Source organism: Anas acuta, chromosome 5, assembly GCF_963932015.1.
Source record: "Anas acuta chromosome 5, bAnaAcu1.1, whole genome shotgun sequence".
NCBI classification, from domain to species: Eukaryota; Metazoa; Chordata; class Aves; order Anseriformes; family Anatidae; genus Anas; species Anas acuta.
This window is the reverse complement of record NC_088983.1, coordinates 61,929,236-61,956,752: the sequence shown is the minus strand read 5'-3', so window position 1 is coordinate 61,956,752 and position 27,517 is coordinate 61,929,236. Positions and strand designations below refer to the sequence as shown.

The window sequence follows — 27,517 nt, the reverse complement described above, 5'->3', positions numbered from 1 at the left end:
AAGAACATGTAAACATGTATAAAAATTTTACCTGCCACCTGACTTCTGGTGCCTAAAAGACTTGCCATGCACTGTATGGAAAGTGTAAACCAGACCTGGAATAAATTTCAACTCTTCCTAGTTCCAGTCAACTACAAGACCTCCTGCCTTCACAAAAGCTTTATTGTATTACTTTCTCCCCAAAATTTCTTGGTCATATTTGCTTGAGAAAAGCATTCATCAGAGAAAGGACTTGTGGATCATTGTATCATGTTATTACGTGTGGCAAATTAACTTGTCACATGTTGGAGAAAGGAAAATCTGGGTTTTATGGCTCTTGCCTGAAACCAGAACAAACTCACGTAATGTCCTTGTACAGACTGATACTCTCTTGGCTGAGACCCCCTCATGTGATGCCACCTGCATTTTTTGGTCTTAATTGCAACACTTCGTCGTCGTCGTTGTTGTTATTTGCACTTATTTGCTTTTGAGTATGCTGAATTTCCCTTGTGTGTTTTCTTTTTACAGACTTCTGCAGTGCTTCTGAAGCCAACTTAATGGAGACTGTTCTACTGAAAGCTTTCTCAAATCATTCTTGAAATACGATGCATAATCTCTTGAGATTAACTCAATGGCAAAATTAAAATGTAAGTTTAATTTGGCACCTTCCACTTAACTGATTCCTGGTATATAAAAAATGCTTCAGTTAAGTACTTAAGATGACATTTAATTGGTCCTGAGCATCGTACTACTCTCTGTAAAATCTCTGTACTCTTTAAAAACTTTAATCACCGTCTTTCAGGCAGGGCTAGACTTCTTAGGTGCATAAAAGCTTTAATGGGGGGCTGACTTAGAAATTTGTTCCCAACTACACAGCTGTCCTCAGTGCTTCTTAGTACCTCTTGATAAGCAAAGGGATTGTTAGTGGGAAAGAGTTTTGAAAAAACTATTAGAGACAGTTGTTACTGTTGTTTTTTTAGCTCTAATTAAATGAGGGCAGGAAAGCACCAGTAAATAAGCAGCTGGAGGAAATAAGGAATTATCCTTGCTTCTGAGGAGACCTTTTTTAAAATGTGCAAGCAGGTTAGCAGGCTCTTTTGCTGCTTTCTGCTTATGTTGCACAGTTATAGCTCGCTAGGCTGAAACTGAAGTACCAGACAAAGAAGTGGAAAGTTATCCAAAATTGCTCGCTTGTTTAAAAGTAATATATACATTATTGTTAGTCATTCCATGGCATTAGATCTTATAGCTGCAGTTCAGTAAAGTGTTCTTGTATGTGCACGTTCTCTCTCTTGCTTTTTTTGGCAGTGCTGTTCCTTTCTAACAGTATTTTAGTGCTTCGAATTGATGGCAAGCTATATTTTATCCACATAATGTTTAATAAGGCAAAATGTGATTATTTGAATTAATTAGTGTGTAAGAACTGTGTGTGTAATGCACTTCTGATATTCACCTGTAAATGCATGCTTATATCTATTGGTTTATAAATATTTGAGGGATATTTATGCAAATTTGATATACTAGCAATGTAAGGCATTATAGATCATTTGCAAGAGTGTTGTAGTGTGAATTCACATTTAAGCGGTGAGTGGTGTTCATTAAAGGCCTGTGCTGTGTGTTTGGATGGCAGTATTTTTTCTTTTAAGGCTTAGCTATTAAATCCATTGTAAAATACTGCAGAGTTGTATCTCAGCCTTTTTAAGTGATCGCTTGACTCCAGTGACTGGTATGGAAGCTGTAGTCAAAATATGTCTATTTAAAACAGATGTAGTCATTAGCAGGCCCTCTGAACTGTACTTTCCAGCTTCTTCAAAGTCAGACTGTCTCCTAAGCAGGTTATGAGATAGATGATTATCACTGCTTCCCCATGTGTCAAGTGTAGCCACACTGCTGCAGTGGCAAGGGGCTAGAGCAGTAGAAATGGAGCTCAGTGCTTACTTCACAGGTAGGTTTGCTGCTGTCCATGCTCCTCATTCTGTCTCACTGATGCTATTTTTAAAAAAAAAGCTAAAAATAAATATTAGTGCTGACTTATCAATGGGCACTGTAAGGAATTTTACTCCCCTGAATGCTGCCCAGTGTTAGCTCTGTTTGGGTGTTTGTTGCCTTGCGTTGTAATGCTATGGAGAGCTACAGAGAAGGTCCTCCAGGCTACTGCGATCCCCGAGAAGCTGCATGTCAGTGCCTAGGGTGAATTTAACCACAGTTAAATTCAGAGGAGTAGGCTGTAATGGTTTGCTATGAGAGAGAGAAATAGCAGAGCCTAGCAAGGCCTTGCCAGTAACAGAAAAGAAACAAGATTGTTTTCCAGACTGCCCTAACCATGACCTTAAGATAGGGATTTCTGACTGACCCTGAGCCATGAAGCATTAAAAACGCAACAAATGATCCACTGGGCTCTCACTTATTGACCTCCCTGTGAGTCAAGAAGCTTTTCTAGCTCTCACTGAGAGAATGATATAATTTCTGTAGTTATCTTTGTAGCTTCGAGACTGAGTTTCTCACCTGCTTAAAGTGAACTGTGGTAACTGCTACCATTTTACTCCAGTTGTTTTCTTGTTTTAGGATAGCAGTTTTTACACTTACTGGTACTGAATGGTCTGTCTGCCTGGTTTCAGTAGTCTTTTCCTGATTTGTTGAGGTAATTAGTCATTTTGTTAAGCTATCCAATGTACAACCCTTCTTTAGGACTAGGGGAGTTGCCACCATTGCGTACAGTGAAAAAAGGGGAAATATTTCATGGGGACTCTGTGGTCCACAAGCTCAAGATCATCCTGTCTCTTCATTGTGGCCCTGTTAATGCAATCTATTTTTTTTCCCGTTCTTCTCAACCTCCTTTTTTTTTTTTTTTTTTTTTTTTTTTAAAAAAAAAAAAAAAACATTGCAATCACACCCTGGATTCTCCTAAATGAAGGCAGATCATCTTTTACTCCTTAGAAACCTCCAGAACCCAGCTGCAGTCATAAAGCTGCTATCAAATGGAAGCTGGCTGCAGTTCAGAATTCGGGCCAGTATTTTTTAACAGCATGAAATTCAGTTCGAGGCCTTCTGGAAGGTTTCTGTATACGAAATGTTGAACTGGAGTAGAATCAAAACTGAAGTCCCCTGTATAAAAAAACAGGTGGGGGGGGGGGGGGGGAAGGTTGTCCCTGTTTGAAAAGGGAGATGTATCTCATATGTACTATAGATAATATCTGATAACATTAGTTTGGAATAAGGTATGTTTTTCTTTCCTGTTGGCTTATGTTAACAAATGCTTTATAATGTCATGACCTCTTTTGTCTGAGCTGGCATTTAGTGGAACATATCAGCTATATTAATCTAATCAATATGATCAGAAAATTATTATTTTTTTAACGTTAGGAATTAAAACACAAATTCTACGCAGTCTGTACAGGCCTGTCCTACATTCATGTTGCCATTGGTGGCTTTTTGTTTGCGTTACAGCAATCAAAGAGTAAATGCAAGGCAAGATCCAAGATAGGAAGGCAAATTGTTTTTGCAAACATGGCAGAGAAAGTGTCTGGAATCAAATGCCAATATTAATGCATGACATCTGCTCTCTGCTCCAGTTCTGAGTAAAGTAATCCAGTCCTAATTACACACTGCTGTGCCCTCTACCAGCTAAGGAGAATGGTGCAGCCATTCTTAGTACCGGTATATAAATTTCTTTCTGGATCTGATAGATACATTAGATGCAGGGCAGGCTTTTCATTTTTTGGCTGTCAGCTGCTTTGGGTAGCACAAAGAGAGGGGAGGGGAAAGGTTGCAGCAGGAAAAGAGCAGAATCTTCCAAAAAGGACTCTGCTCCTAGAATATTTTTTTTCTTAGAGAACTTTCCCTGCAGACCTCAATCAATATTACTCTCATCTGAGTGCACGTATTATTCATTAAGAAACATTGGCAAGATGTGTACTATAGTGTATGCCTTCATTAGAGCCTCCACCTGCCTACTTTTATCAGAAGATCTCCAGTAGCTTTCACCTGTGTTGAATTTGTTTCTGCCTTTGGAGAAATTGTGTGATTCCCCAGGATAGATTTCTTTATTTCTTCCTTTAAAAAATAAAAATTAAAAAAAAAAAAAAGTAAAATAGTACTCTATGGTTTGTGGGTGTGTTTTCTCCTCTTGCTCTTTAATGGATCAAGAAGATTATTACCCTTAGCTTCAGACCAAACTGGACACTGATGAAAGCATGTGCGAAACACGGTCCAGTGCAACAGTCCCTCCTCTGGCTGTGGGATACGGGAATAGCTGGAATTCCTCGGCTGAGCGTTCAACAGTCATGCGGTGTCCTTTGTGTGCACCTACCGCTACTGAGCAAGTAACTGTTTTCCTATGGAATCAACCTTTTTTAATTGATATGTTGTTGGAATGACGTTATGAAGATCTGGTAAGTGTCACCATGCCAAGCAGACACAGAAGGAGTCACAGAACATGGGGGACATTGGCAGCGTCTTAGAGTGTCGCCACAAAGCAACATAAGCCTGACATTGCATTAGATCTTGCATTATATCTTTTCAGTTAATGGCTTTCCACCTCTGACTACTGTGTTAATTTTGCCTAGTCTCTTCAGTAGCAAGTCAATGAGGAAAAAAATGTATCAGCAACTGGAACCTCGCGTGCTGCTGCGGTATAAGGAAGAACCAAAAGCAACAGATTCAGAAGCTGCCAGCTCCATGGCTCTGCCTCTGTTCACCCATCTCACATTTGATTAGTCTCTGCTTGACATCAGGCTGGGAGCAATAAGCTCTGATCACAACAGTGGATGTGGCAACAAGCCCATGAGCTCCATGTGTCACTCCAGAACCAGATGCTGTCTCACTGGATTCCTCCATAAAACAACCGAGGCAAATGTCTGCATACTGGATTTGTCTTTCAGGTGTACCTACCACACCCTCTGAGGTGAGGAGTAGAAGACAGGGCTATATACAAGAAAATATTGCAGTAGCAATGAACTTTAAAGTAGAGAACGACATTCTTCAGTTAAGATTATCAGTCCCGATGAAAGTGAGAGACATTATACAAGCACCATAGGTGTTTTTTTTTTTGTGTGTGTGTGTGTGTTTGTTTTGTTTTTTTTTTTAGGATCTCTTTTCATGTACATTAAAGACTCTGGAAACTGCTCAGAGACTACTGTGTGAAGAGGTGGCAGAGTCAAAGTCCATGTGTGGAGTTGCTCAGAGAGGTTGGGCTAAAGGTACAATACTGAACTCCTGCTTGACTTGAGTATGAATTGAAATTTTGCATCACCATCAAAGACTGATTCACCATGCAGACAGAAGAACACGTCTCTCTTGAGCCTGGGAAAGTTTCAAGAACTAGGAGGACAACGGAGGCTTCTCATGGAAAAGATGAGTCTCCTCTAAGAGTGCTTTTCCTGGAGCCAGCTGGTCCTAGCTCATAATTTGGGCCTCTTCTAAAGCCATTTCCCTGGCTCATAAGCTTGTCCTTCTCCACAAAACCTATGGGTACTGAGGAAACACCAAAATGCAACACCCAACGTGATCCTCCAATATTTAATACTCAAGAAACCTTTCTGATGACAGTTTCTTCTGTAGAAAGAAACTTTGTGGAGTTCATTGCAACCAAGCTGTGCTGGGGAAGCAGGTTTTGCATAGTAAACTTCCTATAAACCAAGAAGCAGACCAAGGATTTAGGTGGTCTTTTATTTTTGAAAAAAAATATATTTTTCTTTTTAACTTTGTGCTACAGAGAGCAGAAGCAAAACTTCTGAATAAGTAATTTATTAGCTGTAAATTTGTCTAGAAGATCTCTACAGGTTGTAAAGCCTAATGGCTTAAAGTGTCAGCCTTATATCACAGTGGTAGAGAGCTCATTCTCTAGAGGTAGCATTTTTGAAGCTTTGCCATTTTTACTCTATCAAAGGAATTGCTGTATTTTGAACAAACTATTTTATTTTAAATAGCCTGTATTTACAGAAAAAAAAAAATTAACATTAATTTCATGCAAAACAGTAACAAAATTGAGTCTTATTTTTACAATGTATGTGTGGAGACGTTAAGTAGATCAAGCAGGAGTTTAGATATAACTGAGGTCTGTAGATCTCAGGTTTATATTTAAGTGGTCTTTTGAACTGCAGCCCATGTTCTCTGTGAACATAACTTTTCAGAGCACTTGTGATTTTCCTCCTTCACAGGATTGTTGAATTGCAGTATAAGGTCAAGCCTGTGGTCAGTCTCTTCTGACACTATCAAGCTAGGTGCAAGTGGTTTTGAAATGGGTAGTAACATAAAGGGGAGATCTTTTGTAGCTAATTTAGTATAGAGCCGTGCAAATTGTCTTGGTTATTTGGGTGATTTCAAGAAATAAAACTCATGTGTCTAAACTGGCGGACAAAACTCTCATCTGCTCATAAATCTGACTTTAGAAATAGCTGCTAAGTTCACCATACATGGCAGTGGTCTTTGCTATGGCCTGATCCTGCCTTCAGTGTTGGGTTCTGACTGGTGCGTGACTTAATCACCTCCTCTTTTCATTTTTTTTTTTTGTTTTTGATTTTTCTTTCTCCTGTCAGCTGAAAGATAAAAAAAAAAAAAAAAAACCCTCCCTGATGAAGCTTTATAATTCCCAACACTGAAACATTAACCAACTCCTTAATTAAGAGAGACTGAAAGTAGAAGAATGCTTTTATGTCATTAGCTGGTTTTTGCTCCAGTCATCTGCCTCATTCAAGCATAGGATAATATGAAACCTCACGGGTCTGCTAAAGGCTTGACTTAAGTATACTGCAGGCTTCCTTTGCAATTTAATAAGAACCTCACGTTGTTCTTAAGAAACTTCAATTTGTCTTGCTTGTGCTCAAGACCAGCAAAAGAAAAGTAAGAGCAGCCAGTGAAGGAAGAGCCAGAGGTCTGAGTCCTGCTCCTTGCTGCAGCACACAGGTGCTTTTATTCCTGCCACCCTTCCCTCCCGTAGCAGGAGTAGCAGGAGTTAGTATTAGACCAGAGGCTTTCCTGGGTGGAGCACAGCTGGTCTCTTTTATCTGTAGTTTCTGCAGTATTGAGCACGATGACTTCTCAATGTTGCTTAAGCAGAGCATGTGTAAGGCACTGGAAAGGAGCGAACAACGGGGAATGTTAATGATAAACTGGTCTAGAGGCTGGGGGCTCGCGACCGAGGCTTGTTCCCAGTTCCAGCGCTGGCCTCTGTCAGGGCTGTGCCAGCCTTGCTCCCCCTGGCACCCGTTGCACGTGTGTGTGCTTTAGGAAGGAGTGAACTTGCTGCTCCTCTGTAGTGCCAGGGTACCACCGAACGCGTGTGGTAAAATTCTTTGTGTGGCATTTACATTCTGCTGGGTGAAGGAGGTTCAGAAATTACTCAGACTTGCTCGCTTCTCTGAAATGACTCGCTGAACAGATATAATTGAAAACCATGCAGAACAATGCTTCTCCACACTGTAAACGGCATTTACCTAAAGTGGGACCTTTACACTGGGGTTGACCTTATTAAGGCTGTAAACCCCCACATCCATGTAACTGTAACAGTAGGATTACAGCAAACTGCAGAGCGCTTGTTTGGGAATTGGACGTTTTAGGTTTTGTGGATTTCTGCATTATTTTCCTCCCCTTGTGTCACGCTCCCTCATGCGCATGCACATGTGCAAATTTGCCTCTTGCTTTTTCCCTCCACCTCTTTCATCTCCAGTGACCACATCTCTCTCAACTCAAGTGTGAACAACACTTCTTAAGAATGGTACCGAAGTCAACATCTGTTTCTTCAGTTTCTTCCTGTTTCACCCTTGGCATCCCAACAGTGACCTTGAGCTTCAGTGCATGCAGACAAATGCCTGCTACTCAGTAAGTCTGGGTTTAGATGAAACCGCATCACCCCTGTAGCAAACTCAGAACGAGCCTTAGCGGTTGCATGCTAAGACCCTGAGATTCTGGCTCTGCACCCAAAACTCTCCCTGGCCATGGTGAGAAAAGGGATAGACTCGAGGACCGAGATTACATTCAGGAAGGTGTCAATGCACGATGCTCTCCAGGGCTAGTATTTTTCAAGTGCTGCTGGGTTCTTTCAGGAGGCAAAAAAAAAGCTTCATCGAGGTAGACAGGCCAAGTTCCTGTGGGTGCAGTGTGTGCCCTACACTGGAAATTAATGACCAGAGAATTAACGGGGTTTGTTGCGTTACAAAGTTGAAGGCATTTTTATCCTTACACATGTACATACAATTTATAGTGCACTAATGAAACACAACTTTACGTTCCCAAACATATTTATGCTTGCAAATGAATGTAACTCAGTACATTTGTTGCCAAGCAGGCTTGGCGGTGTTTTTTTGGTTGGGGGAGAAGAGGAGGTCTTTGTGTTGGCTCCCCCAGCCTCCCCTGCTTGGCTTTTAGCGGTGTGGACAAGGTGTGTGCCAAGGCCAGCAGGTAGTGTTGCCAACCGATCAAGTTTTCTCATGGCTTTCCTGACATGGGGGAACGTGATGATGGGGAACTGGGCAGGGGAAGGTTCCCATGAGGTGACTCGCACCATTTTCTGCCCTGATATCTACCAAAACTTGTCTGTTTCACCTCAAGGAGAACCGGTCTGAACAAAAGTATAACTAAAGGCAACATGGGGGGGCCTAAATAAAACCTAATAGATGAGCTGAGCTAATATTAGTTTCCTGATATATAAAGCCAAAAGGATTAATGGATCAGCTCATGCATTGCCTAAGGAAACAAAAAGAAAATCTTCAATACTTCTGTGCACATTGAGGACATGAACAATACAGGTCTTTAGAAAGTAAAAACCTAATTTGGGGGAATCAATTACAACTCCATTTTCTTTCCTTTTTTTAATATTTTTTTTTCTTATTTAAAGGAGGTTCACGCAGAGGTAAAATTTGGGTAACAGGCAAGCCAGAAGTCATGCGTCTCAGATGCTACGATGATGGTCGATCTCAGTTTGCATCAGTCTTGCCTGATGCTCTTTTTAGCGTTGCAGCTTCAGCTAATGGAAATCAAGCCCATTATGGTAAATGTAGGAAGCAAGTACATTAATAGTGGGCACTGACATTAATTCAAATGGTAAACAATTCAGAACTGTTCCCAGTACATACTAGATTATGTATCATCTTACCGGCTGCTTCAGAGGGCCATTTCTTTCACGGGTTTTTAAAGTACAGAAGATTGTCTGCCACACAGTTTTCTGCTTTGATAAACAAAACTATTTGCAAATCCTGCTTTGCTCCCCATCGGTCCTGTATACTTTTTGCTTTTCGTGTTTGATTGCAAGCGCTTTCATTCCACAACTGCCACCATTGCAATGCAGATCTGTTCCTCGCTTAAAAAAAAAAAAAAAAGAAAGGGGGAAGAAGGGAAGAAGGTTGGGGGGAGCTCAGCGAAGGGGACTTGTGGGGAATAACCTAATGCAAAAGGTAGACAGAAAATTGAGCTTAGTTATACAGTAACACGTGTGTTAGAGTAATGCCTCCCTTCCTCGGCTGTGCGCTCCCCCATTTTCTCTCTCTCACACGTATATACACACACACTTTAACTGTGCTTTTGTGTTTTGTCAGAATTAATGAGAAAAGTTCCCTTGCCCTAGGGGTAATTAGTGTCCTTGGAGTTAAATAAGCTAATACTTAGACACCTCTGGCACAGGCAATTATGTTTGTGTATTGAATAATTGATTCAAAGAGGGGGGGAAGGGGCTGCTAATCAGATCTGAGCATAATGAATTGATTTAATTAACAGGGGAATCTGAGGGTCCCTGGGAAATGTGTGCATTTATTCAGCAGCAGGAGAGAGTGCAAAGCACATAAATTGAGAGAGAGAGAGCGAGCGAGCGAGAGAGGCAGGCGGCAAGTGCCTTTGCTTTCGGTGATAGGTTCGCAGCTTTCCTCCCTCCCGCCCCCCTTCCTTTGAATATAATTTTAGATTTAGAGCGAAATCAAGAGAAAAGCACTTTAGACGCCGGGAAAGCTCTCGCAGGAGCGCCAGCGAGGTTGAGGGGCGGGGGGGGGGGGACGAGGAAGGTCGCGATCCGCCGCACGCCACCGCGCCGGGACCGTCCCTGCCCCAGCGGGTGGCAGCGAGCGGGGCCGGCGGCACCCCCGGCACCCCCCCCCGCGCCGCTCCCGCACCTGGGCTGGCGCCCGGGGCTGGGGTCGGGGCCGGGGCCGAGGCAGCAGCAGCAGCAGCAGCAGCCCGGCGCTCCGCCGGCCCTAAGGCTCCCGGCAGCCTTCCCGGAGCCGCCCCGCAGCGAGCCCGAGAGGCGGCGGCGGCCGCCCCCGGCGCCCGGGACGATGGTGCTGGACAAGGAGGACGGTAGGTGGCCGGTGGCAGGCGGGGGGAGCCCCGCGGCCCCTTTTGCCAGGGAACTTCGGGGGGTCCCGCTCGGGACTGGGGGGGCGGGAGGCGCTCCCTGCGCTGCTTGCCCCGGTCCCGGTCCCCATCCTCATCCTCAGCCTCAGCCTCCCCTCCGAAGCGGCGCGATGCTGGGCTGTTGGACGGGCTCTCGGCGTCTCCGCGGATGCCTTTTAGCAGTATGAACCCATGGGTGCCCTAGTCCCGGCCGCTTGCCGGCAGAGCCCGCTCGCCAGCCCGCACCTGCCCCGACGGGGCTGCGCGGTCCCGGGGGGGCTGGGGGAGCCGTGGGCCACGGAGCGGCCTCTTAGCAAGGGGTCGGGGATCCGCTGGGCACCACAGGCGTGCTCGTCACACCCGAGGGGCTCGGGGCTGGTGGTATTGGCGACCGAGAGCAGAGCCGCTGGTTGCCCAAGCAGGGCTCGGCGGCCCCTTCCAGGAGCCCCAGGAGGGGCTGCGTACGAGGGGACGGTGGGGGGATAGTAGGGCTAAAGGGGGGGGGGCGGTGCGCTCGGAAAGGAGCGAAGCAGGGAGCAAACCCCTGGGGAGAAAGGGGAGGGGAGCTGGGGGTGACACACCGCGGGAACCTGTGCTGGGGGGAGCGGTTACGCTCGAGGGGCGATCGTGCTCCCTTCTAAAAGTGCGCTGGAGAAATTGGGGACAGGAGGTGAGATTGCGGGAAGAAACTCTTCATATGAAGAGCTCACTTTACCTTCATACGTTTCCAGCTGCCTGATTCAAAGGGGCTCCGCTTGCCCGCTCATCTGTGAGTGTTAAAAGGGGATGCTGGACCTGCGTAGGTTGCAAATGGGCTAAAATGGAAGCTTTTGCTAACTAAACCCAATTCCTTTTAAAATCAAGGTTGAATGAGCTTGTTAATACAAGTGGGTCTGTTTGCCTCCTATAACTGGCTCTATTTTTATTTTTTTTTTTGTCAGAGACCAGCCTGCTCTCCACCATCTAAAAATTATGATGTTGTGGCGAGTATCCGATTCTCCCCTTGATTTTAAGAGAGTTTGCTGTGTTTTCTTTTTTTTGTTGTTGTTGTTGGGGTTTCTTTTGAGGTCTCCTCCAGCACTGAGGGTGTTCATAGCTGTTACACTATGGAGAAGGCAGAATATCAGAGACACTTTCTACCCCCAGCCATCCTGGCGCATCGCAAGGAGGACGCTCACTGCCTTGCAGGTAGAGGTTGCAACGTGCTCCTTGGGCTGCTTGGCATGCCATGGCCTCGAAGGCGGCTGCCCGCTTGGCCAGCCTCTGGGGCTGGGTTGTAGCAGTGCTTCTGGGGCCGTGCTGGCCCTAGTGCGACACCCATGTCACCCATGGGCCCTAGTAACCGCTATAGGGCTTTGTGAGTGGAAACCTTCCTTGGCAAACGCTCACCTCGGTGCCAAGAGAAGTAATAGAGATGCTGTAACACTTTGCTGTGGCCTTTCCAGATATCATTGATGATGGAGGGGGCAGACTGAAAAAATAACAGCAATAATCATGTTTTTGACTTGATGTGTTATGGCATCATGTCAAGTTATGTCAGGAGGTAACATCTTCTCGTGTGTTCGAAGTGACATAATGTAACTTGACGGATGCGGAGTGGCTTGGTATTAGAAAATACAGCTTTACAGTGGAAGTTTGGCAAATAGCGTCCCAAAATGAACATTACAGGCTGTGAGGAGAGAGGTGGAGGAAAAAAGAGGAAAGTAGAGAGGGAAAAACTTCCCCAAGGCTTGCGTTTTAGTCGGCTCTCCTGTGTAAATCACTGCCGGCTTTGCTGTGGGCAAGCCAACCTACACACTGCGCAGCGCATTTATGAATTTCAGGATAATGAGTTAAGATATTTCTCAAATACATAAATGTTTTGATTGCAAAGCCCAGATTTCTGCTTAAAAAAGTAAACTGACATGAGGTATCGTGATTAATTCTGACAGCTTGTGTTAATTGTAGTTGACTTTAATTGCTGTACAAATGTGTTGGGGGTTAGAAAACTTTTTTTTATTGTTGGTGTGTGAAATGAGTAAGCAGATAAAGCGCTTAAAAATACCCATTTGTAGAGGGGGTGATCCAGCTTCTGTGGCATTATGAAGCAGCGAAGAAATAACGTGTATATTGGTTCTTATAAGTGCGTTAAGCCTGTAGTAGGCGGTGGCTAACTTTATCAAAAATCTGCCTTTCTTGCAGTTACCAGATAGTTTAAATGTACCATATATTTGGGGGTAAGTCTGCCCGTTTTGAAGGCGATGGGATTGAAAAGTACGCAAACAGAATGATGAAACACTTCTGAAGTCATCGTTTCCTAAGGGGGGCCAGTAGTATATTAGAGGTATTAAAATGCTTCACGTGGTGAAGAGCCTGCGTTCTCCTTAGTTTTTGCACTGATGCTTTTAACTCTTAGACTTTAACCTGTGGGTGAGGTCCTTCTCCTTTTCGGGTGGCGATACTACTTGAAGTGATTACCTGGGGTGGCTGCGCTCACGCTAAAATACTTATTGAACACTTGCAAACTGGCATCAGCGGGGAGCAGGAGTTGTTCCGAGTGCTGGCTGAGAGCGGCTCCGCGTAACACGACAGCTTTAACATCAGGTACGTTTCGAGGACTGCTGGCATTAAGCCTCCTGAATGAAGGGCGAAGGAAAAGCCACTTCAGCTGGGGATAAGGAATCTAATTAAAACCCGGCAGTAGGGATATACAGCCGGAGCCCGCTATCAGGCTTCGGATCGGCTGCGAAGGGGAGGCAGGAAAGGAGCAGGAAAGGAGCAGGAAAGGAGCTTTTCCTCGGGTGAGGGGGCAGAGGGAGCGGCCGCACGGTCCCAGCTCGGAGCTGCGCCGCTTGGGGCGCACGGCGCGGCCCCCCCGGGGTGGGCGCTGCGCTGGGAAGCGGGGCCGAGCCGGGCTGTCGGCACCTCCGCGTGTCGCGACAGGGGTCGTATACCCCCGGGGCCCCGAAGTTTGCCGGCGGACCCCCGCCGGGGCTGGCCGGGGCCGGGCGGGCGGCAGGTGGTGCTGCCGAGCCGAGCCGTGCCGAGCCGAGCCGGGAGAGCTGCGGCGGGGCTCGGGGGCCGGGAGGCGGAGGCAGCGGCCGGAGGGTGCGGGTTCGCCTTGCTGAGCCCCCCCCGAGCCTCCTTCCCCGCGTGGGGTCCGAGAGGAGCTGGGGGGAAAAGCTCGGGCAGGCTGGAGGCTGGGGAGCCGCGCCAGCCGGGGCTGCGAGCTCTCAAAGGCAATTAACGGGGAAATAGATTATGCTGCGTAAATTGAGCCGTTTAGACGGCGAGAGGCGAGGAGACGGCTCCGATCCCCCCCCCTCTTCCTAAATTGCAGTTTTGGTTCCTCGCGATCGTGCGGCACAAAAGCGGGCTCACCTACTTTTGTACCTGCAAAGTGCTTTATTTCCGAGTGTAATTCTAACTGAGTGCAATCTAGGTTAAAAGCTGGACAACTGGGTAATTAGAGCTCACTTGCTGCTAAAGGACGATCAGCTGTACCGTAGCTCATTTGTGTTCCCAGAGACTTGTTCTCTCCTCCCCTGAGCGGAGGCTGCCGGAGAAGAAGCATCTGTCCCCGGACCCTTCCTGGCTGCCGAGATGATGGTGCTGGACAAGGAGGACGGTAGGTGGGCTGAGGTTGTGCAAGCCTCTGCTTGGTGGCTTCTGGGTGCTGCGAATGGGTAAATAAATAGTTCGGAAACAGATGCGCGCTGTGCGTGTCGGAGTGCTCTGCCTTCAGCTCGGATATTTTCCCTTGTGTTGAGAAAAGCATGCTTGCTCTTAATTTATTTTTTTAATCTCTTCTCTGGCATGATCGAACCAGTCCAGAAGGCTTTACCCCAGGCTCTGTTTGCTGAAGGAGAGAGCGAAACCGGCTTGATTTTGGTTTCTTATATCTGTTTATATTTTTCGTTCTACGACTTACTCTCATATCCCCATTTTAGCCCATTTATTTTAACAGCTTTTATTGTAAATCTAATTTTGAGATGCTTCCTTCCCATTGCATGTCATTTGGGTCTCTTTAATGCACGCCTTTAATATCTATTTCTCGCAGCTTTCCTTCGTAGCCATAAACATAATGACAATAAGCTAATAAGCTGCTCTGGCAAAAAGAGCGCTGGCTTATTCTAAGAGTGTACTCCCTTCTCTCAATGGCAGAAGTGGAGGTTCACCTGGGAGGTAATTTAATGAGTGAAGCTGAAATAGAACTTATTTTAGGACTTCCCATGTAGGTTTTTTTTTTTTTTTTAAAGTCCACTAGTCCTTGTTGAGGATGACTAAGGGTAAAGAAACTGGTGTAAAGAACAGTAGGTGGTGTTAGCGATGAGTTAGAACAACCTGGTGCTGTCTTGTGCACGTTGCCTACCAGGGCGTGCAACCGAACCGTTAGGTCACGAGTAGTTTCTAGGATGGATGCGGTAAGTCTAATCACAACTTCTTAATGAGGTCTTTCCTGAGGGCTGCTTTGGGGCTCAGTACTCCCCTCATAGCTTGTACCCTGAGAGAAAAGATTAAAATAGGGGCAGAGTGGAAATCTGCACTCGTCCAGATGGACTTCAGTCAATGGCACTGCCTCTTACCAAAGACCTCCACCTTGGCGCCGTGTGTAGCGAAAGAGAGAGCTACATCTGAGCGCCTAGCGCACACTTGTAGCTACTACCTCATTGCTTCATTTCACCTTTATAGGTGGGTGAAGTGCTGTGTAAGAGGTGTGTCGCTGGATTCGATGATTTTATTTTATTTTTTTTTAAGTTATTAACAGTTGCTATTGGAAGTGTAAGAAATTACTGAATGCTTCCAAGGCTGCAGATAGAAACAACTATTCAAAGGGATCTGATGTGCTTGGACAAAATGGAAATGGACCATTTTGACAGTAGGATTGATTTTACTTGAATATGTACATTACTTTTAAAAGTATGTGAGGAAAAAGAAAACTTGTAATTCAAAGTCACTTGCTTTTCTGTGTGCTAATTGGGCATTATGAACGGTACTGAAAGCTGCCCTATGTTAATAAGTTGCAGCAAAATGATTTTTGTTCCCCAGCCTGCAACGGTCTTCTGGTATTTTAAAACCAAAGTAAAGCTGTACTGGGGGATAATCAGAAAAGAAGGCTTGACCATTGGAAATAGCAGATATACACTTACTTTTAACCAGAGGGTCTTGTACTGAAGTTCCTCCCCTCTCTTCCTTCCTTGCCTCCCACCAAAATCGGGGGGATTGCTATACTATGCTTTGCATCTAGCATTTTGAGGTCTTTTATCTCATGACACCTTTTGATTTCTAAAACAATCTAGTGTACTAATGTGAAAAGAATTTGGGTCTAGTTTCTGGGATGGAACATGAGTTTTTGTTTCATTCTGGTGTGAAGTGTTTGGGACAATGAAAAAATGTGAATGGACTTCTCATAGAGATGTTGCACCTTTAAAATCTGATCCCAAGGAGAAATGCATCATTGTTGGGGTGCTCTCTTATACAGATTCCAGTCAAATTTTGACTAAGTATAGAGCAACGTGAGGTCACAGCACCCCTGCGTAAGTTTTCCTGCACTTCTGCATTGGTTCTGCGCTAATGAAGTTGGCATCCTAAATCTGTGAGGTAATCTTCAGGTCGAAAAAATAGAGCAAATTCCCCATCTCGATTTCTGTTGAGATCCCTTAAGTTTCTTTGTTAACGGAGTAGAACCCATTTAAAAAAAAAAAAAAAAGATGTGAAGCATCTGTTACACATCTTCTAGTTCAGCTTTGCAGTTGACTGGACTGTGGATAAAAGACACGCTAAGTGGTTGAGTATTGCTTATGCTGGGAAAACAAATGAAGCTAACAGGGTTTCAAAGGCTTTGAAGCAGTGTTGCTCTCAGAGGTGTTCAGTTGTTTTCTTTGGCAATATAAGTTGAAGCAAGCTAGTTTACTTTATTAGAGGCATAAGGCTACTCTTGTAACCTTCCTCTGACTAAGATGAATTTGGCTGGCTGACCTTATTTCTTACTGGACCACACGTGTTGTGCTGGGCTTTGGGTTTTTTGTTTTTTTTTTCGTCCCTTTCAGGACTCATCTCTTCTAAAGAACAGCCGCATTTTACATATTTTGTTAAATCTTCCTTTTCAATTTGTGTTTCCCTATAGAATTATGTTCTGCTATGATGGAGCAATGCAAATCAAGTAGAATAGCCCAAATTAATTCTTCACATTGGCGGCAGTGTGATTGCCTGCATGGAATCAATAATGCATCATGGAGGGATCAAATTTTTGAGTATAATGTGTGAATAATGCTTGACACAAAACAAAAATTCAGTCATCATAATAGCAATTAGGAAAAAGCTGCAGCTTATCCCAGCTGTAATCTCTGCTAACAATGAAGCACAGCCTAGTAATCAGCATGTATGGTATGAAACGCACTAATAGAAATCACGGTTCTTTGTTATGTGTGGGGAGGGCGAAAGTTTCCTTTTAGCTAACTTGTACTGTGTTAACTAGACATCATATCCTCGAACCAAATTATTGAGTGTACGTGCACTTGTAAAAGCCCTGATCAGCTGCATATTTGTCCCAGTGTTTGCACAGGCAGCAGCACCCCAAATCATGGATCCTTTGTGTTTTAAAGCAGAACTCTGATTAAATAGATCGCAAGAGTAGGCCAAGTAAATAACGTGGGAGGACTGTGTTAAAAGTGTGCCGGTACACAAGCCTTATTTCCATTTAAAAATGAAATAAAAAAGATAAGCTATGGATTTTTTTAAAATTATTTTTTAAAATGAAATGAAGAATATAGACACCCAGTAGTTGTGTGTGTTGGGGTTGGAGAATGGGCCTTAGGTTGATGGGAGGTATTTAGGGCAATGAATATTAGGTAATTTGAAACTGGATTAGTGGCAGCAGTTGGGTTCCCTGTTGTGTAAGAGCCCATCTCACCCTGCACAGGAGGAAAGAAAAGCAGCATTTGGAATTAGAAAAGCAGTGAAATTGATTGTATAATGGCAGGCCACAAGTGCGGTTAAAAGAATGGTGCCACAGTGCCCTAGCCAGGGCAGCAGAGCTGTGGGTGGATTTCATGGATGAGTGTCCGCTGCCAGCTTGGGGGTACCTACACCTGGTAGGTGGATCTGGAGAGTTACATACCTCCAGCGAGATAAGCCTTGACAATCTGCTTCTGTTGATAAAAAAAATCATTATATACACAAAAATAAAGCACGTACAGGTTGCCCACAAGCCTAATGAAGTATAGTATCATGTAAGAAGAAGAGTTCTCCATGATGCTGGTACCTCTTAGTTTTCTTTTTAAGGTACCTTTCTCCGATGAACCTACTGAAGAATTGTGTAAAGAAAGAGGAGAGGAAATGGCAGGGTGGCTTTTCTCCACGCACGTGACATGGATTTATTTATTTATTTTTATTGTCTAATACTCCTGAAACTGGTCTGTCTTTTCCTTCTTTTTTCTTTTCTGTCATGTTCCCATCTACCTACCATCTTCTCCTTGGTCCAGCATTACCTAGCTTCCCATTTAAAAAAAGAAACACTTAACATCTTCCCAAATATCATCTTATTCAAAGAATTTCTGATAAATGTCATCAAAGACCCTGTGTTTCCCTGTTTAGCTGGGTTACCTGTTGGTTTGTTGAGGGTTTGATCTTGACACACCATGGTCTTGGTGTAATTTTACAGGGCTCAGTCTATCCTTAGTTTATGACTGTTGTTTTGGGATTCAGATGTACCGCAGTGGATTAATATTTTTACCAAGAGGCGAGAGAAGGTTGTAGAAGCAGGAATCCGAATAAGACCAGAGCACACTTGACAGAGGAATAAACCATGTGAGACTCAGTTGCCAGAAAGGACCAAAAAAAAAAAAAATAATAATAATTTGGAATGTTTCTCCAAAGCTGACAAGTACAGAGCTGGAGTTAGTCAAGGTAGGTTTCCCTCAGGAGTCCCATGCACATGGAAATGGCAAATACCAAGGCATGAGACAACTGTGAGATAGTAAAGTAATTGCATAAACCTTCTCAAGAAATGAAAAATACTGTAGTTGGAGCACTGAAAACCTAGATCTCTATTTAATGAAAACTAGTTGCTCCTTCTATGAGAAGAAGATGGGTGAAAGGAGCTAGCATTCCTCACATGAGCAAACTGCATTGTGGAGGTATATTCCTGACAGGCAATCAACTATTTTTAGTATTTTCTCAGATGAGATAGCTGAAAGATCTGGGTAGGCATCTTTATAGGGTGTCATCATTCTTCATTCCCAGATGCCAGTGAGATGTGCTAGTCATCTGGTTGGCATAACAAGTGTTAAAACAGCATATGAATGGTTTTCAGCCTGGATAATATGGCAAAAGAATAAACTGGTCCTTGGAAATTAGTAGCATTATAACTTTGGTTTAATATAGTAGAAAGGATGCTTGATACCCTGGCAGAAGAACATAATTTGTCTTCTTTGGAGTTAGTGTTAAATTTTATTATCTTTAATAGATACAACGTGAACATGTCAGCCTGTTTGTCATAGCCATTCTGAAAATACTCTCTTATGGTAGAATCTTCGGAAAAATTCCTTTTAAGAGCAGTGCATTATTAATAAAGTAATCCATTAGGTCTGGTGATGAAGGGTCACAGCAGAGTCTGAAATACGTTTCTTAAATGGTTAAGAAATTTATCATGGTTGGAGGATTAATTGATTTCATTTGGAGGCGTTCTTAAGGTTTTCAGGCTTTGTGTTTGGAAATAGTTTTATTCTATCTGTAAATGTGCTTGCTGCTCAAAGTTTTGCTTCGCTGTCATTAGCATGAACTATTATGTCCCTGCTAAAGGCAAACTGTTCTTCTAGCATTATGACCAACTGCATCTGCGAGGAGTCTTACTTCAGTAAAGAATATGAAAGTTTTCATGTGGCAAATAAGGTATTTTACTTGAAATCAATTCAAAATCAGAATAATGGCATCAAGCATTAAGCACTGCGGTGTAAGAATAAAAAAGGCACTGCAGATGCTGCTAAATGCTGAACTATAAAACTCTAATGGGTCTATATCTTTTTAGAATTGGACAGAACTGTCATCGTTTAGAATACATAGACATTGTTTTAAACTGTATAGAAATCACTGCCCCCAACTTCAATAATGTGCATAACTGTTGCCAGGGAATGATTTATTCAGTGAATGTAGAGCCTATTCACTGAAGACTTGGGGGTGGAGGGAGGGGCGACGTAAAATGAAAGTTGTTCCCTGCTAGATTAACATAATTAAACCTATAGATGGTCTGAGAACAATTTGCAGCAGCTACTGTTTTTTAATTCTCAGTGTGTAAGTGTGTGTGCGTGTGTTTTCTCTGTTCTCCAACAGGATGACTCCCGAGCCTAAGTTTTTCAAGAGCGATGTTGGGTGCTATCTGTGCAAACAGATGCTCAGCTCTCCTTTCCGGTGAATGTTCTTGCAAGCTAGTTTCTTCATACATCGCACATCAAAGCAGATAATGGAGGCTGTTGTCCAAATGTGGAGGGTTTTTAAATTTCATTGAACGTTTCTGAGTTCTTTTCTCCAGCGTTCAGAGTTCCTTGCATGCTAATCAAACTCTGAAAGGGTGACTTGGGCAGTGAAAGTAATATTTGCCTTCTTTTTAAACTATTGATTTTGACAGTTCTGGCTTTTCTTAAAGAAAAAGTGGTTGATTGTTGCATATTCATGACTGAACTGCTGAGAACTTGGACCAGAATTAAACAATTAACCCTCTCGCCAATGTAAACATCCATTTGAGTGGAAGCCAGGGATGTTCCTACTCGGTTTATTATGGATCTGAGATATAGAAATGTATTCCGGAGGACTGTGTTTCTAATAAATAAGAAGGCATAATGAGAATGTAACTGGGAAGGAAGACAAAAGCAGCCATGCTTTAAATTGTTAATGATGGTGCCAGTGGCTGCAGCTTTACCACAGCTGTTTAAATTGATCAGCTAGTGAAAATGTTTTGTTTTGGCATTTTCCCTGCATGTGCAACTCTTTCGAAGGGAGTTCTGGAAGCTTTTCAAAGGAGAATCATGATCTTTTTCAAAACAGACGTAGAACAGCAGAGTTCCCAGTACTTTGGAATCCAATATTAAAGGATGCAATTCCGTTTCTCTTTTGTAAAGTTTTTGGCTGATGTGCCATTGCTTCCCCTAAATTTTCTTTACCTCTTTTTTTTTTTTTTTTTTCCTCTGACTCTAAAAATAATGCAAATTGCTCACTACTCGAAAGAGAGGAGACAGCAGCAGCTCACTTCCCAAGTGTCCCTTTTCTCCTCACCTCCTCTCTTTTCCTGGCGCTGCTGGGCTCGCTCAGAAGAGCAGAAAGGTGCGATGTCAATTTGCTATGCATCTTTTGGTTAAGCAACCAGTGTGAAATTGTTCTGCAAAATGTACTTCTGCAGAGGACACTTGCTGCTAATTTGTTTCCTGGTTGGCTCTACCTCCCAGCTGATGTGGGTTACCCGATATCCCTGTAATGCTTGTGTTGTTTCCTGCTGTTCTAGAGGGATGGGTATACTTCTCTAAAGGATATGATCCCTTCAAGTGAAGTAGCAGAGGAAGGTGTTACTTTCTGTATACGGACAAGTGACACAGTAGAGATCTGTGGGTGGAGGACTTGCTGGAATTGGTGAGCCTTGGTGTGTTTTGCAGAGTAGCTCCTGCCTTGGGTTCCCACCTGAAGGAGCTCGTGAGCAGAGGACGTTGTGTGAAGCCGCCTCCTGGCACTCTCGCTGGCAGGCGACTTGTGGATAGGCTCTGCCTTGGGTAATGTTGAGCAACTTGGTTTCTGCCTAATGTACTTGTAGTGGGGGTGGGTATTGAACATTATTCAGAATCCATTATATATTTATCTTTATACTCCTTTGTGGAAAATGATTTCTGTAAGTACCCTGTTATGGTTATGAAAGCCTGAACCAAGGCATCAGTCTCAAACCCTTTGACCTGTCTGCACGGAATGGAGATCTGTTTTGAAAAGGACTCCTTTATATCTGTTTTTACTCCATGCCCTTCCATTCATTTGCCTATACAAAGCAATAAAGGGTAAAACTAAAGTAACATAAATTGGTCTGTCTTCCTGAATCCATGTCTCGCTAATGTACCCAGATTAACTCAACTGTAAATTGTCTCCTTTGGATGTCGTGTCTTGCTAAAAGTTTCCTATATGATTCATGATTTGGATTGCTTTTAACAGCTATTGGCTAAGCAATATGGTAAATGTACAAGGTGATGCAATTGGCATTAGTGAGAGGATGCACAGGAGCATGTAATGCAGTCAATACTACATTAACTACTGATGCCCAATTACAGAAACTGGAAGAGTGGCTTTTAGGAGCATTAGGACTTGCAGAAGAGCTGAGATCACCTGCCGCTCCTTGCCTAAAAGCTTCACCCTTTATGCGCTGGGATCAAAGCAAACATTTAGTTGCTATTTTGTCATGTATAACAACGAAGGTATTTCTCCCCCCCTCCCTTTTTTTTTTTTCCAAAAAGTGTCACACTGATGCTTTTAGCACATGTAAAATCCTATCTCCATATTTCAAGATTCTCCTTCCCTCTCCTGGGGCAAGACTTTATTTGAATAAAAACTCTTTAACCACCCCTGTATTTACTGCTTCTCTGAAGCTTACTACTTTAGCCATTTTTCTTTTAAAGAAATACTAAGTGCAATTTAGAGTGTCCTATTTCAGTGTCAGACAAGGCTCCCCTTCGCTCCCCCAAGCTCCTTCCCTTTTCTAATCTGTATATGATTGTTTGTGACCTCAGCTGGCTTGAAGTCTCTAGAAAGAGTGTTTTAAAACACAACCAGATACCACATAAAACAGGATATTTGAGTGTGTGACCTCTCTGCAGTCCACGTTCAGATTAAGCACACATTGTTTCCACCGTTGCTTTTAAAGCCCATTTGCAGTAGACAGCAAAGGACCACATTACACTAACAGACAGCACATACTTTTAGTTTGAGCTGAATGCGATCACAGCTTCTAAATCTATTTTAAAAATAATGAGCTATGTCACTGCTGCATGGCAAAGCTAGCAACCCACAAAGTTCCTCTGGACTTTGAGCAAAATGGGAAATTAAGCAGCTCGAAGAACACTGAAATATTTTAATATAAAAGACAGCTGGCAGGTGGCTTATTGCTCTTGTTGCAGCATTTGTCTTTACTTCCAGCTATGCTATTTGGCATATCACAGCCGCTTTTAATCCTCAGAGCGTTCTGCCAGCACTAAGCATTTTGTGCACCCCACGTTGGCATCCCCTGCCACTAGGGCCTGGGTATCAGCAGGATGTGCCCGGCAAGCACCTGGGTTTCTGTGCAGGTTGTCCCAGGTTTGTTCTGCATGGCCCTCACTGCCCTGCCCAGCACAGGAGGAGGGGGGTATCGAAAACTCCTTCTCCTCCTGTGGTGTCCAGCTCTGGGCCTGGACAGGAAAAGGAGGTAAGAGCGTGCTGTAAGGTGTCCTGACAGTCTGCAGGCACTTCTTGGGGTGGTGCTCCAAGGCGGCATGCAGCTCTGTCCTGTGTTTAAAAGGTGGCACCAGCAGTGGAGGCATGGGGGAACTTGACCAAGCCCTGCTGTTAGCAGCTTCAGCACAAAGTATCCTGTGCACCCTGTGCTTCCCAAGCTGTACAAACAACGATTTGACTGCCTAAAGTACCCAGCAGGGCAATTCCAAACGTCCTTGAGTAACTTTGTATTTAGACAGTGTTTTCTCTCTTGCTTTGATCAGGAGAGAGCAGATGTGTCTCTTCTGGTGCGTGTGTTTGTCCGCACCCCCCGATGCACATGCACTCCCTGTCCTTGTGCAGGGGCTGGAGGTTTTAGAGTAGGCTGTTGTTCCTCTTTGTTCTTTCTTATTATTGTTTTTTTGCAGGGAACCGAAGTTGGAATGTAGGGAGGTCAGACTAAACAAGGCTTTAACTTTCTCCCGTTCCCTTATCTCTCTTTAATTTGGATAAAATAAATTAAACGCACTACACGTATAATAAGGCTCCCTTAAAAACCACATGTATGTATAATCGATTCATTGACTAGTCTTTTTGGGGGTTTTTAAGCATTCAGTCTAAGTGGGCTGCTTGGTGAAATTTGTACATTCATAAAATAGCTGATTGAAAAGCAATATTTCAGATAAATACAAGCCAGCGATCTATCAGCAGTTGTAATAAAAGCTGGGCTTCAGGCTGTGATTTTATTTTGAAATAATAAGAATTGCTTTATTCTTTTTACTTGAGTTACCATGGTAATTCTGTCGTGTAGCAGTGTTATATTGATTTAGAAAGTGGACAGTAATATTTCTTTTGTGTTATTCTGTTTCTAGGGGTTGATTTCTAATTTCCACTTGGAGATTACTTTTATAAATTTCTTAAGTCCTTCCACTTTTTTCTCTAGCAGTGTAATTTTCCTCTCACACATTGCTATTTTCTGAGCTTATTGGTTTGCTCTTATTTTAAATTAAACTTGCTGGTTTCAAATATTGAAATGACATCTTTGTCTGTGTCTGTACTTTGGTTTAGCAAAATATTACAGTCTGCTGTTTTATGCTTAATAATTTAAGGGAAGCTTTATGTCTGCCATCAGTGGTTGTTGGTAACTTATGACTACACCAACACAGAGCTTAAACCTCTGACATTTTAATATTGTGTAATGGTGCTTCCACCCTGCACATCACGTCTTTTTTTTTAATCTGCCCTGTGCGTGCGTACGCTAAAGAGAATGACAATTAAATTGTGAAGAGATCAAGTGGAGTTTGTGGTGGAGCTGGCCCTTGGCCACCCGAGGGCTACAAAGCACTCAAGGGAGCCACTGTTCTCCTCCAGCATGCGGGTACCATTCCTGGTTGCCTGTCTTCCTCATGCAGTTACAAAGCATCAAGTTTTGTGCAAGAAAAACTTTGATTCACAGATGTGTACGTACATAGGCAATGATGGACAAAAGATAGCAAACCACTTTAGCTCTGTACAGGACTGTTTTGTTTTTTTTTTGTGAATGAGAAATAATGCTTCTCTTCTGAACCTGGGAGACGAGGGGAAACGAGCCTCAAGTATTGCTGTTTTAACAAGTGGTAGCATAGATCCAAAGCCATGCATTCTGCTTTCAAACAGTTGTTCAGCGTGCCTTTTAGTCCAGAGGGTGGGCGAGCTCCTTTATGAGCACGAAGTACAAATTTCCTGTTCTTATGAAAATGCCACCGAAGGGTAACTGATGAGAGTGGGGCTGAAGTCGTCTTTTATTGCCCTTTGGTTTCATTCCTATGAAATAGGAGTAAGAAAAGGACTCCAGAAGCCCCGGCTGATCTCTGCTGGGATCATTGGACCAGCTACAAGCAGGAATTAGCATCAGTTGGGAATAGCAGAGGAAGAGGGGAAGAAGGGTGGTGTGAATGTGTGGTCGTGGTTGACCTAAAAAGAACTGATGTATGGGACAGCTGTGGAAAAAAGGAGACACAATCCCAGCATGAATTGAACTGTAAATTGCTGATAGCTACATGTGTGTCTGCTAATGCTGGAGGGAGGCACCTTGTCTGTGGTGGGTGTGCCACAGATCACTTGAGGACAGTAAGTCCAAGCGGAAATTCAGGGGATCCTCCTGAAGAGAGAGGGCTCTGTGCTTGACCTCGTGTGCCCTGTATGAGGACACTGGGAGAGGAAACACCAAAGAGGAAAGGAAAAGAGCTTTTCTGCCCCCCAAAATTGTCATTACAGTAAGTGGTTGTAAAAGACCAGGAATATATCCAGGCCAGAAGTGTGAAAGCATCTGGGCTTCTGAAGAGTATGGTCTTTAGATCAGCCTTCCCCAGAGAACAGTGGAGGCACGAAGCTGAATTGTTTGGGTTAGAGAATGAGATGGTATGATAGCCTCTGGCTGCAGAAGGTGGGACTCGCTACTCCTTGGTCGTCAGTCCTTGCAGAGACATTTATGTCACAGTGTATGAAGCTCTGTCAGTGTTTCCATATAAAACCCATATTTTCATGAACATTCATTTATGGTGAAAGTCTGCACGTAAGATCCTGCCTGAGGATACCTTTTTCTTTCCTATTAAAATTTTATAAACCCGTCACTTGGCTGGGCTGGGATCTCCATGGAAGTGAAATAAAAGGGGGGCCCTACTGGGGGAGCAGGGAGAGTGGAGTGACGTTCTCTTCCTCCATGCTCCTTTCACCAATTAAAGAAAAAGCATGTGCTTCTGGATGAACTCCTGGACATGAATGGCAAAAGCTGTGTCTGCAGGTCCTGAGTTTCCTGACAATGATCTGATTTGGCTTGATCCAAGTGTCAAAATCCGTAAGCAGCCGCTGTCCCAGAAGCCTCCCTTGGCTTTTCTGCGTGCAGGTGTGTGTGCAGGTGTTGCCCGTGCTGCTCGGTTTGAGAGCAGTGATCCACAAACTTTAAAACCTTCAAATAGGTCTTGACCTGCGAGGCTGTAATTGCCCTTGGAGCCTTTAGAGCCCATGGGGTGATGTCTGTTACGTGTTAGCCTGTAATATCCAGAATAAATAACTTGATTTTTTTTTTTTTGAAATCGGTAATTATACCTCACTGCAATGGAGTGCAATGGCTCCGAATGCTAAAATGCAGTTTTAACGCAATGCAACGAGACCGTTTAATGTCTCTGACAGTCTCAGGGCACGGCACAAGCCTCTCTGCTTTCTTTCTCCAATGTTTCTCGCTGCAGACTCAGATTACAGTACACTTGTCCTCTCGGGAGCTGACATCTCTCCCCTAATTCTCTGTGATGTCGCAAACCAGCATCCGATGCTATGGGTCTCCTCCAAACAGTGCTTTGGTCTTTTCCCATCGCACCTGCTTTTCAGGAAGAACCTCAGCTGATAATTTGCACTCATCTTAGCAGGGCTCTGTGCTCGAGAAAGCAATCTTGCCCTGGTAGGAGAAAGGACTGGATGATTTAATAGAGGATTTTATAAGCATTTCTCCCTCTACCTGATCTTTCCACAGGATACAGTGCTGTCTGCATCCTAAGTTGGGATTTGGGTTTACTACCCCCTACCTAAAATATATTTTCTTTCCCTATGGTTCATTCAATTATAACTGTAGGATATATCTTCTGGGACTGAGTAATTGGCTAGGTCAGAAGTAATCTTTATTTTCACTAGAGAGATGTTTACAAACTGATGCTGTAGTATCTCTTTAAAACCCACTGAGAATCTGATTAAAGGCCTGAGGATCTTCTGCAAAGATTGCCTGCTCCCAGTTGACTTGAAAGGGTCAGCATGCTGTCACAGTTTCGACTCCGAAGAATTAAGTTAAGGCTGATTCAAATGCCTCTCTCTATGTATAGCATTGATTGGACTGCTTTCAAATGGCAAGAGGTAACTTTATACTGTAGCATGTGTGAACTCCGTTTAGTTAAATAGGAGAAGCTGAATGAATATGGTTGCTTGTGACATGGGAGCTCAAAGGTGAGCGTATTCTACACCTTCTGCCCTGAATTAAATGCTTAGGGGAGGGTGGGAAGGAAACATAATTCTCATGGTAACTTACTCAGGATACCGGCTGGTGCAGCTGTTCTTCGCCAAGTGCAGCTCCCAGGTTTTGTATAATCGTTTCTTCTTCTCTTCCCCCATGCACGCTCCACCCTGTAGGCTTGACCTTAATGAGATGGAATTGCTCACAGTGGAAACAGCAGCAGAGTGCTCTTTTGAATGGGGGAAAAAAAACTCAGAGCCAGTGAAATGAGTTTGGTGCTGCATTATCACTGCCCCCCTTTCTGGAATTGGTAGTTGTGCTAAGATTTTTAACCTGGTTTCATGTGAGCATCAGTGCTCAGAGGCATTGTGCATTAACGTGGGAAACAGACTGCTGACTTGCACAAGACGGCGGGGTTTGCAGTGCCACATTTCCAGTTGTTAGCCTTAGAGTGGCTTTTAAAAGGGCCCTGTTGAATGCAACCACCTGCAATAAAGACGTGCCAGGCTGAAAACTGGTGTCCTCGTGCTGTCAATGCGTGCACCAAAGCTGGCAGTGGTGCTTCTGGTGAGCACCTCCTGGGAAGAAAACGAGCTGAACTAAGATGAGGTGTGCTCCTGAGGACCTGCTTCTGCCTGCCAGCGTCTCCACCAAGCCAGCAGCTGCCTCTCGCTGATGGAGCAACTAGGAAAGAGGCCCCACTGGCATTAAACCTTTGGCCAGGAGGTAGGGGCCAGCTGGTGCAAGTCAGTGAGCATCTTGTGGCTTCAAAGCAAGCATGGGGATTCCTGATTTTTTTGCTTCCCGTGATGTCTGGAAAGCTAA

General features: G+C 43.9%; 1 protein-coding gene across 5 annotated transcripts in view; it reads left to right on the top strand.

The window, feature by feature from the left end:
* Positions 1-595: 595 nt before the first annotated feature.
* LMO1 (LIM domain only 1) overlaps positions 596-27,517 on the top strand; it is a 64,895-nt gene continuing 37,973 nt past the window's right edge. The window contains exons 1-2 of one of the 5 annotated variants that reach the window (XM_068685243.1): positions 12,725-12,879; positions 13,802-13,903. In XM_068685243.1, the coding sequence (XP_068541344.1) occupies positions 13,879-13,903 (25 nt within the window). In that variant the 5' untranslated portion in view covers positions 12,725-12,879; positions 13,802-13,878. Of the gene's footprint in view, positions 627-9,869; positions 10,261-12,724; positions 12,880-12,945; positions 13,077-13,320; positions 13,904-27,517 lie in introns of those variants that run through there. The other 4 variants (XM_068685242.1, XM_068685245.1, XM_068685244.1 and 1 more) reach the window with 4 other exon arrangements.